This window comes from Atta colombica, unplaced genomic scaffold (genome assembly GCF_001594045.1).
Source record: "Atta colombica isolate Treedump-2 unplaced genomic scaffold, Acol1.0 scaffold9, whole genome shotgun sequence".
In the NCBI taxonomy this organism is placed as follows: domain Eukaryota; kingdom Metazoa; phylum Arthropoda; class Insecta; order Hymenoptera; family Formicidae; genus Atta; species Atta colombica.
The window spans coordinates 2,987,461-2,999,298 of record NW_017259583.1 but is presented as its reverse complement, the minus strand read 5'-3'; the positions used below and the strand labels follow the sequence as shown (position 1 = coordinate 2,999,298).

General features: G+C 32.5%; 1 protein-coding gene across 1 annotated transcript in view; it reads left to right on the top strand.

Annotated features, from left to right (window-relative positions):
• Positions 1–4,976, top strand: part of LOC108693318 (protein yellow-like) — an 11,285-nt gene extending 6,309 nt beyond the window's left edge. Inside the window, exons 3-6 of the mRNA XM_018202203.1 lie at positions 1,466–1,620; positions 1,885–2,202; positions 3,047–3,296; positions 4,036–4,976. Of these exons, the coding sequence (XP_018057692.1) occupies positions 1,466–1,620; positions 1,885–2,202; positions 3,047–3,296; positions 4,036–4,976 (1,664 nt within the window). The remainder of the gene's footprint in view (positions 1–1,465; positions 1,621–1,884; positions 2,203–3,046; positions 3,297–4,035) is intronic.
• The last annotated feature ends 6,862 nt before the right edge of the window (positions 4,977–11,838 follow it).

Sequence of the window (11,838 nt, the reverse complement as noted above, 5' to 3'; positions counted from 1 at the left end):
TAATTATATTTAATTATATATGAAATATGTCTATTTATATACAGCTAAATTATACCTATAATTTTATGTAATTATGTATAAAATATTTTTCCCGGGTCGATTATCAAAAAATCAATTTTCAGAAAACGGCATCATCGAATACACTGGAATCTCTTAGGGCCATTTCGATCAGCTTCGATTAACTTTAATCGACGATTAACCTAATCAGCAATGTAGCCAACAGCAAAACAATTGTTGTCGTTCTGTCATCCTTAATCTATAATCTGTATATATTTATTCATACGTAATATTGTACGCATACTGTGATAATAAATACAAATATTTTTCTTAAAAACATGCAAAGAGTAAAGGTATTTCACGAAGAAATAGACTAAAAATGACTTTACAACTAAAAGTTTTGCTGTTGGCTACATTGCTGATTGAATTAATCGGAGTTGGTCGAATTATCGAAATGATCCTTAATAGAATACCTTGAAATAGTATCTTGAAATAGCAAATCATTCCCTCTATACGCATTCGGCATATGTGAAGTATAACAATGCAGTAACATAGCAGCTACTTCCCAAATCGTGATGTATTCGTGAAGGCTTGCATAAAATACATTTAAGATTTAAATATATAATATTATTATATATTTAAATCTATCAATACACGTATACATATATAACATTATTCTATACATATATGTATAATACATACATAATATTATATATTTAAATCTTAAATACATTTTACAGTTTTATAAATTACATACGAACACACACTTAGAAATGCTTCCTTAAATGAAGCTCGTGATTATAAACGAAATTAAAAGTAATAAATGATTTAACTGAAATCTAAGTTAAGTAATTACTTAAGTGTAATGGACGTGTACATTAAATTTCATAAAAATTCATGAAAAATACATAAATTAATAAATAAATAAATTTCACATACACAAATCTATTTTTCTAAATTACATTAAATTACATTAAATTTAATGTAACATCATGAAATTAAATTCAAATTGTGTAACTTAAAAGTACATTAAATTTCATGAAATTTTTAACAGTGTAGTCTTAAAGTGCGTACTGAAGCTAGATTGATATTGCAATGATCCTGGACTTTCGGGGATTACCTCGATATAGCGCAGAATCTCGAGCGCGTGCTATTAGGAGGTTCCAGCATATTAATAATATTGCCTCGCGAACGCAAAAACCTACTTACCTCAATAAAAGAGATAATCATTACCAAGTCGTCGGATGTGTGACTCCGCGAAGATCTCACTGCATTTCTAATCGTATTGGGAACATCAATACTCCTTTCGTTCATATTCATTTAATCTTATAATTCTTAGTGACTCGTAATTCATAACAGTTATAACGATGTAATAGGATTATCAAGACGTAATAAATAATTTAATGCACTTTCGTGTCATGAAAATGCAAATTTTATCACACAGGAGATCTTAAATTTTGCTTCACAGGCATGGCGAGCACGATTCCATGGTTCCTGTCAATGTCGCTACTGGCTGTCCCAAAATTAGCAGCTTACACAGGTCCCAGTATTTTATCTAGGGACCTTCAAGCACCTTCGTTGCCGTTAACTTCATCCTTTTTCACTCCACAATTTTTTTCGCATGTAAGAAACAATTTTATTTGCAATTATAAATCATTGAATCAATTTACAATTTATTTAATCAATTATGAATTATTTGTATAAAAATATATATAATTATTTCTAATTTTTTTTTCAAATTTTTGATCTAAAATATTTATTTTTAAAAATATGTTAAAAAATGTACACATAATAATGTTTTATTTATAATCTAAGTCATTTACATTTTTCGAATTTTTTGATTAAAAATAGTAATGCACTTCGTGAAATTTCATCGCGTTTTGCTAGAACATCAACTACAAAGATTCTGCATTGACTTATGATGAATACGCCGGCACATCGCGAAATTGCGATAATCATCCGCCGAAGGAAAAATCAATGGATTCTCCGAACGTAGGCAATCTTTACGGGTCAACGCCGCAATCACGATACCATATTGCTACATCCAATCTGAGAAGAAGCAATCCTTCCAGGTCCATTGGAAGAACCATCGATATGTTCCGCGCGGATCCTCACTCAGTCAATCAATTAGATTTTCATGATTTTGGCGACGGTTTCGAGCCGGGACGCATTATAGACGACTACGTTGGTCCCGCTATGGAACTAGTACGTGGTGTTTTTTTTGTTACAAATTTAGAAAAAGCAATTCAAAAAATTTCGCAATGAACTAATTGATATCGATTTCAATATTACGAAACGTAATATTGAAAGCAAATTTGCTTAAGAAATTTTAGAATTTACTTCTTAAGAAAGTCGTTCAAATAATTTATGTAATTTGACTATTTGATATAGATACGCACAGTTTTATTAATATAGAAAGAATGAATCAATTGCAGTATATCGTATTCTCCCATAGCAAAATGTCTGCAGTAAATGTCTTCTAGTAAACTGTCAGCAGGTTCGAGCAGAAAATGACGGCAGTCTGCCATCAATTGCGTCCGCATGAGGCTTGTATTGTGTTAACATCGCCTGTCGACATAATGTGAAGACACATTGTCGACAGAAACTGAGCAGATTCTGCCGACATTATCTGACGCTTGCAGATTCTGTTATATTTTTTCTAGTAGTCTGTCAGTATTATGTACATCTAATTCTGTAACAATTCTGTTGATGCCAATTTTGTTGGCATAGTGTGCAAACATAAAAAAATTGCTTTCTACATAGATTTGGCTATCTGGATTGTTACTTGTCAGTAATCTTGTTGATAAGAAAAAAAAATACACGTTTTTGCTGCATTTAAATAGTCGATTGTATATATATATATATATATATATACGTGATATATCAGATCAATAAAAAAGTTACAGATCATTTTACAGGATTATCTTATAGAATTAAAATTTTCTTTGACAAAAAATTATTCATACGTAATTACAATTCAAGATAGCTGACATAGGCATTATGAATTTTTCAACAAACTTCGTATTTATAGTTGACAATTTTTTAATAGGTGTACGCTTGGCCCATGATTGATTTTGAATTCGACAGTATCGACGCACGAGACAACGCTATATTCGAGGGTGACTATATCGCAGAAAATAACTTGCCCCTGGGCCTGGAAGTTTGGCGCGATAAAGTATTCATTACTCTGCCAAAATGGAAAACAGGCATACCGGTGACTCTGGCTACCGTGCCCAGACATTCCAAGACGAGGAGCCCCAAATTAAAACCGTATCCTAATTGGCAATGGCATGAGTCAGGTTATCTTTATGCTAATTATCAGATCCTATTCTTTGTCTTTTTTGGACTATTATTCTTGTATAAAAATTGCTAAGTAATTATCATGCAATAATAGTCATATTAATTTTTAGACAATTTTAAAGTTAATTTTTTTTAATGCAAGAAAACACATAATGAATAAATACTGGTTCTAATACTGGAAAAAAATACCGAAAAGAGAATTTATTGTGCTTTATATTGCAAATTTAAATTTAACGTGTATGAAAATAGACTGCTCAAAATATAGTTAAATAATTTAAGAAAAATGCTGTAATCTAAAACACAGTTTTAATTCACAATTTAAGTTATGATGTGGAAAGGATTCGCGTGCAAAAAAGTTCTGCGAGAACAGATTACGAATTATATAACGTTAAACTTATGCGAAGAGTCTATAAGAATATAAGAAATAGCATTTCTCACGTAATCAAGAAAGTACAGAAACTGAGTAAATGAGTTTCTCACGCGAATTGTTTTGCGATAATAAACAAACTTGCCTTCCATTTCTTAACGAAATAAAAGCGCGAACCATTAAGAGTTATTTAATTTATAATGTCATGGGAGAGCAATAAATTAACCAATTAAAGAGAAAAGAAATTTTAAAGCAATTTTGAACAACTATATTGTTCTCCCAAAAAGAATTTTTTGCTAAAAATTTAATTTATTTAAAATTTATCTGCAAATCCATAATAACCAAATATTGCTCATTTTCTCTCTTTCCAGATAACTGCGAAAGTTTAACGTCAGTCTTTCGAGTTCAAGTGGACGAGTGCAATCGTCTGTGGGTCCTCGACTCTGGCAAAACAGAGTTCGCCAAAAGATCCAAACAAGTTTGCCCGCCCGCCATATTCATCTTTGATCTACGCACCGATACTCTCATCAGAAAATATACCTTGCCGGATGAACAGATTAAGGAAGACTCCTTGTACATCAACATTGTGGTGGATATCAGAAATAATGATTGCGGTTCTGCAGTAGCATATTTAGCTGACGTCTGGCGATATGGTATCGTGGTATACGACTTCTTTAAGGATTCCGCCTTCAGAGTCGAGCATCACTTCTTCTATCCTGATCCCCTGGCATCAAGATACGAGTTGCACAGTATAAAATTCCAATGGACCGACGGAATATTCGGAATGGCGCTTAGTCCCGTGGACATTCATAACGACAGAACGCTGTTTTTTCATCCGATGTCTAGCTTCCGAGAGTTTGCCGTATCTACGTCGGTCTTCAGGGACAAGCGTACCGCGGATTCTAACACGGAGAAATTCATGCCCGTAGGAAAACCTAGAGCCAAGGACTATGGCCACTCTTCGGGGTCCGTTATCGATAAGAACGGTGTCATGTTCTTCAACATGGCCACCCGGGATTCCGTGTGGTGTTGGGATACCAGAAAGGAATATATACCGCAGAATCTAGGCGTGATTGGTACTAGCAATGAATCCCTAGTATTTCCAAACGACATTAAAGTGGACCATGAATCGGATCAAAATGTGTGGCTTCTCTCGAACCGGTTACCGATGTATTTATACGGGACATTAAATAGCGCAAATATTAATTACAGAGTATTTAAGGCAAATGTTAAAGAAGCTGTCAGGGATACGGTCTGCGATCCTAATTATGTAGTTCCTGATTCAGATCCAGGCCTCGACGATACTTGTTAAAAATTCTTTTCACATCTCAAATTAAATTTTCGATTGTCTTTTTAAAACTCTAATCTGACTCTACTGTTACTTTAAAATCTAAACATAGAAATCTCCAACATTGAAACATTGAACATCATATACTTTCTTTTCTTAAATTATTCCGTTTATTTATTGTATTCCTGCATTATCTAATTGTAAATTATAATAAATTGATCCAGCGTATTTAAATAACGTGCTTGTGCTAAACAATGCGCGTCGTACATATCTTTGTACGACACGCATTGTTTAGCACAAGCACGTTATTTAAATATTCCTACTACTGTAAACAGTGCAGACTTCCGAGTTACCAATGATTAGACAACTACATGTAAAATTTTTAGCATAATTATATTTTGTACATATGTAAAACATTTGTATAAAACTTTTACTAGATATATAAAATTATTATATCTGATAGAAATAAAATATATTGCTATCGTATGAAACACATCCTTTAATTTATTATAACTGCTCATATATTATCTTACATGTATATGAAAAAAGAAATGTCAAATCGATCAACTGCAAGCATTTATTACTTTATGTCAGAAAGTGAAAATGTATATTTTTTTTTATAATGATGATAATGACATTTCATAACTGTAAATTTGTCAATTCAGACTTTTTACTGTAATATCTCTTTATTGCATAGAAGATTCATAGAAGATTATTTTATGATTGTTTAATGAAGCATGTATTATTTTATGACTATAGTTAATAAAACATGTATTTTAATGATGAAAATTGATAATTAATCACACTATCTTTCTCATGTGCTATATGGATTAATTTTTAAATGACTTTACATGATCACTATACACAAAATGTTATTTAAAGACTAAGGCCTGTTTTCACAATATGTGGTTACTTTAAGGTTACCAAGAGATTCATCAATAAAATTAATTCATGAATTTTTTGGTAATAACCATATCTTGTAAAAACGGATCTAAATGTCTATGTTATAAGTTAATAACACATATTTTTATTATTGAGAATATGTTGTTGAAAATATCTAATCTTTTCTCCCTTAAGAAGAATTTAAAGGTGGTATGGAATCGTTTAAAAATTCCTCCATCAAACTACCGTCGTCAAACGAAACTGGTGTTCCTGGATCATCATTTCTATCATAAAAACTATCGTCTTGCTGAAGTTCATCGTCTGAATGCATCTTAAAAATTTTTTCTGTCAAAAATTCATTTGCTTCTTCGTCTCTATTTTTGTTCTGATTTCTTGTGCCATCTGGAATCGTGGTCTCCAATTTTAAAACTTCGACACTTCGACGTTGTGGAATTCTATCATAAAGTAATGGAATTGTATAATTTGTATCTTTTAAATTCGATTCCGATTCTTTTTTTTGATCATTTAACGTAGTTGCGCTATCTGAAAGTTGGATTAATTTTCGTAATTTTTCATCACTTGATCTTATTGCATGATAATTATCTGATTTAATAAGTAACGATGAATTGGAGGAAGATAATTTCGAAAAATGTTTACAAATATGAAATGTACTTTTCTCAGTTTCATTATCCAACGTGTCAAATTGTTTATTATTATTATTATCGGATAATTGTGATGTGGTATTGTTACCAGTATTTTTGAGAAATAAATTATTTTCGCACATCTCGCTTTCAGAATGAACATCGATTGTACTTAAATATTTTTCATCTCTCGAATTATTTAATTTTTCTAACGAAGCATACGATGTAACATTTACGTTATCTAGACAATTATAGTTTAAATCTAATAGTTGTTCAATTTTGTGGATTGTATCGTCAATATCTGCATTTTTATGCGAAGAAATTCTGTCACACTCATTATTGTTTTCTTCGTTGAAATTTATATCATCCACTTTAAATTCTCGAGGTTGAGAATTATTACATTCATTCACATTACTTATGTTTTCGCATTCTTCGATCGGCAATGCAACATCGCGTATACTTCCTTCTGTCTCGATATTGAAATTTCTTAATGCATCTGTAATCAATTGAACAGGCAAATTATCGTTGGTTGCATTATCCATGTGATTATTTTCATTGAATATCAAAATATTCGTTATTTGAATACTTTCAATGCTCGAACGCATGTTTTCCTGAGTTTCAACGGTCATCGAATCTTCTATCGCTTGTATAGTTTGCGATTCGTTGGAAACCTGTTCCTCATCAATGACTATTATACATAGATTGTGATCATGCTCGCTTGTGATATTACTATTGTCATTAACGTTGAATTGCTCTTCAAGATCGTTTCGATCGTTTCCCATCATCCGTTCGAGGTCGCAGTCGAACGGCGAGTTCCAATGGCGCATGGCCACTTCGTTGTTCATTTGACAGACAAACTCCATATCGAAGTCTTGCCGCAGAAACATCGGAAACCTTGAGAAGAACTCGTCGATTCTCGTCTGATTGTGAGTGCGAAAAACCCGCGTTATGATCTCAGGTTTAAAGAAGAAAGCACTGTGCAACGTGCTGGCAGTGTTGTCATCAACAATATCGCGTTGTTGGCTTTCGCAAAATCTCTCATTCTTTAGGAATTGACTTTGTAGATTCTTATTGATGAGTATAATACCCCGCGGATGAACGGTCCATTCGATGTTTCTCGTAATCTCCCAGAGATTCAGCGGCATACGCGCCTGTCTTGCGTAACGATCGTTTAAACCAAAATTGCTATGTACATTCTGATGTGTGGAGATCATGGTACTCTCACAACTACTTATTGAAAGATGATTAGAGACGCTCACTGGAGTCTCGACAATTTTTTCACATTCCGATAGCGTTTCATCTCTCGATGAATCCCGTTTTCTCCTAGTTTGCAGCTCTCTCTTGCTTCCCGATCGTTCAAGTTCGTTACGAACTCTCGAACTACTTCGTTCATCAATCGATTGCTGAAAACTTGACGATAAATTATATCTTCTCGTTCTCTTCATCTTTTTATCTTCCAATAAGGAATCGTTATAAGTTTTTAAAACTTTCATCTCTGGTACTTTGGATTCCTTCGTCAATCGTTCGTAATTCAACGAATCTCGGTCCTTTCTTACTTCCAATTCTCTCTTATCTTCTGACAAGGTAAGATCATTATAAGCTTTTAAAGCTTTCAACTCTATCGTTTTGCGTTGCTCGATCGATAGTTTCCGATTTGCCGGCAGCAGATCTCGCTTTTTTCTCGCTTTCGTTTCTCTTTTATTTTCTAACGTAAAATTATTATTAGTTTCTAAAGCTTTCATGTTCATTTCACGTGCCTCCGAATAATTTTTTTCTCTAAATGATGCTACATTGTGAACGGAACACAAATTGACCGGTCGTCTACTTCGTTTCTGTTTGTATTTCAATTTGTGTCGTTCACTCAAAGAATCGCTCATCATCATCGACTCATCATAAGTTTCAGTCTGAACGCTCTTTCGACAATTTACAACAGACAACTTATCAGATGCAAAGACGTTTTTTGCATATCCCGAGGAATGTGCAGTTTCGGCTAAAGATTTGCTTCCCCAGGAGTTCTTACCGTAAGATTCTTCCCATTTCTGAATTTGTTTCTTTAAACGGTATGCTTCTGAATATTTAAACGCGGATTTCTCAATCTTGCTTCTCTGTATATTGACAATAGGTCTAAAAGATCCAAATTCTTTTTTATTAAATTCAATGTTTTTATCATTGATATCGATTGATCGCACGTGTTTCTCATTTTTCGAACTGTTATGCAAAGCACGATGGCACCCGCATGAGATTTTCAGGATCTTATAGTGTTCTTTTTTACTTGTATTTGAACTAGTTGGCGTTAATTGTGTGCAGACTTCATATTCTTTATCGATCCACTTCTGTCGGTTTACAGAAACGGGACAGAACTTCGCTTCTAATTCTCTTATGAGGGAGGTACATGGTTTAGCCTCTGTGTTTCTTGCATTCATACTCTGAAACGAAGGACACTGCACAATCTTTTCAACTCCTTTCTTTTTTTCTTTCCTTTTTTTCTTCGATCTCACATAAACATCCGTTGATTTCGCGTGATTGTCAGATGTGACGTTTTCATTTTTCAACGAAATATTTTTCGGATTTTCGGTCAAAATCTGTTCTTTCTCATCAACCAGAATAGTTTCTTCATTACCTTTTTCATCTTTTTTTTTCACTGAAATATACTCCATACTATTTTCTTTTCTCAAGGTACTATTCACAATTTTTGCTAAATTATCCTCCGTTAGCTGTATATTTTTTGCTGCATTGATTATTTTTTCTTCGTTCTTTTCCAAAGAAAGTTGCTTTGTTTCTTTTTTTATTACTTCAGATGTTTTCGCAATTGCGTCTTGCTCGTTCCAATAAGATCGCTCTTGTATCCTGGCACGCGCATCCATCACATCTTCCGCGGTTATATTCAGTATCCTCATTGATTTTTCAGCCACGCTCAAATCGTCGGAATTATAATCGTTCGCGCCATTCGCGCCATTCGCGCCATTTGCGCCATTCGTGCTATTCGTGCTACTAGTGTCATCAGTGACTAAGGTCGACAAGGATTTCGCGTTCATTCTGTTGAAAGATTCTTCAAAGCGCCTGTCCAGCTTTAATAGACTCGCATACTTGCCTCGTCTAATTATCGCTATACCAAGACACTCATCATCCAGAGAACGACCAACTCTATCGGGAATATTAGCGATATTCGCGATACTTCTCTGCGCTCTTATTGTGAATCTGCGAATTTTCGCCGCCCTTCGTAGCTGCATATACCATTTGAAGGTCGTGTACCACTTGCCGGTCAAGATAACTGGAATAATTAAGGTTTTCGCAGAGAAAAAGGAATTTGTAATTTGATCACCTATTCTCTAAAACTTTTAGATTAAATCTCATTCTGAAGAGTGAAATTTCCTCTTAAGGATTAAAATTGAGTCATTCTTTTCCAAAATTGATTCAATTTTTGTTCTTTAGAGAGAGATTTCACTCCAAGAAACTTAGAGAATATATTTGTACCACATCTGTACCTCTTATTACTGATCAATTCCATTTCTACTTACTAATTATTATTATTATTATTATTATTATTATTATTATTATTATTATTACCACTCAGACTTATTATTTTCTCTACAATAAACTCAACAAGGAGCGATGTCGGGAAGCTTTCCTTCGTAGCATGCCATAGCAGCAAAGTAATGACAATTACGACGATTTCCAAAATAATATCTTTAAGAGCACTGAGTACCATCCAAAGTATAAGCAAATTCTGTCGGCTTCGCGTCACTACTGTGTAAATATTAGCCACGTATGCGAGGAGCAAGATGCGATCGATGATAAATCGTGTGACGACAATCCATGATAGAACTGAAGAAATTTTTCATCCTTAGCTCTTATTTCTATGACAGGAATATTTTTAGATTATACCAGCAGATACAATAAGAATTGTATCTTTTTATGTCGAGTATACAAGACAAAGTGCTAACTCGTCTTAAGCCAGTCGATATTCTCTATATCCAATTTGTCGGATTGTGAAACTGAGACGTTCGAGATCTTCTCTAGTTGCTGATCCCATTTGAACCAGTTCCAATTTAAAGTGGTGCTGACCTTGATAAATAATGTGACACACTTAATTTGAATAGAATAAATATCAATGTGCAAAATTCAAATTTTTAAAATTGCGCTCTCTTAAAATTGAAAGTCAAGATTGATTTTAAAAAGTTATTTAAATTGCTAATAAAATAATTAAAATGAAACATATCTATCATAATATTAGAACATAATTATAATAATATTATATATTATATCGTAATTATAATAATTATATATAGCAATTTAAATGATCAATATATATGTAAAAGTGTACAACTATTGTGTAACTAATAAATATGCAACACACATACACACACACACACACACACACACACACACACACACACACACATTATAGTATATTGTATATAATTGAAATGTATGCTTGTTGAAATTAACCTTTACGATTTACAATTCTAAAAATATTGTAAAAAATTTAAATCTTCAAGTTTTATTTAAATTCTATAAAATACTGCTACATGCATGTATGTACTATTAAGATTGAGATATTTACCAGGCCTAAGACATTTACGATTAATATTTGTAGTTCAAGAGGCAAGCCAAACATCGCGTAGCCAAAACTTTAAAACCAATTTGACTTCGAATTTATCTTCTATTCTTAAAATCATTCTCGACTTAAACTTTTTAATTTTGAACTTTTTTGATTAGACAAATATTTTTATAATGTAGTCTACTTAACCCAATAGGTTAAGTAGACAGAACAACTGCGCGTTTGCCTGCCATCATGGATATGTAAAATTCCGATGTTTTATTTTCTTTATCATAATATGTAAATCACATTAAGAACAGAGCATTAAAATTTAAATTTTGAAGATTTTCAAAGTTTTAGATTAAATGTTTAAAATTGAAAATGAAGAATTTTATTAACTATATAAAAATAAATAAAATATAAAAGAATCTTATAAAAAAGAAGAAATAAGAAAAATATTCTTAATACATTGTACATCAAAGGGTAAGACAACGGACGCCTGAAACCCTGCAACTGGTTTAACACTTCTGCATTTCAAGAGCATCTTGAACGAGATAAATGCGCTATTAATTATAAATCATAATCTTTAATTTGTTATTCTTTTCATTTTTATCAAAGATACAAAAAATTTTTTTTTTAAATTATTTTATTGTCACTTTTTTATACATTTTATATAATATTAACTTTATTTTTGAATGAAATTATCCATAGGGACTATTAATTGCAATTACAATTAAAAAGATGGGCGGAAATAAAGGCACAATTCTATTTAGGCCCTTTATCCAGCAATTAGCTTTTTCATGTATATAATATTGATCGTATA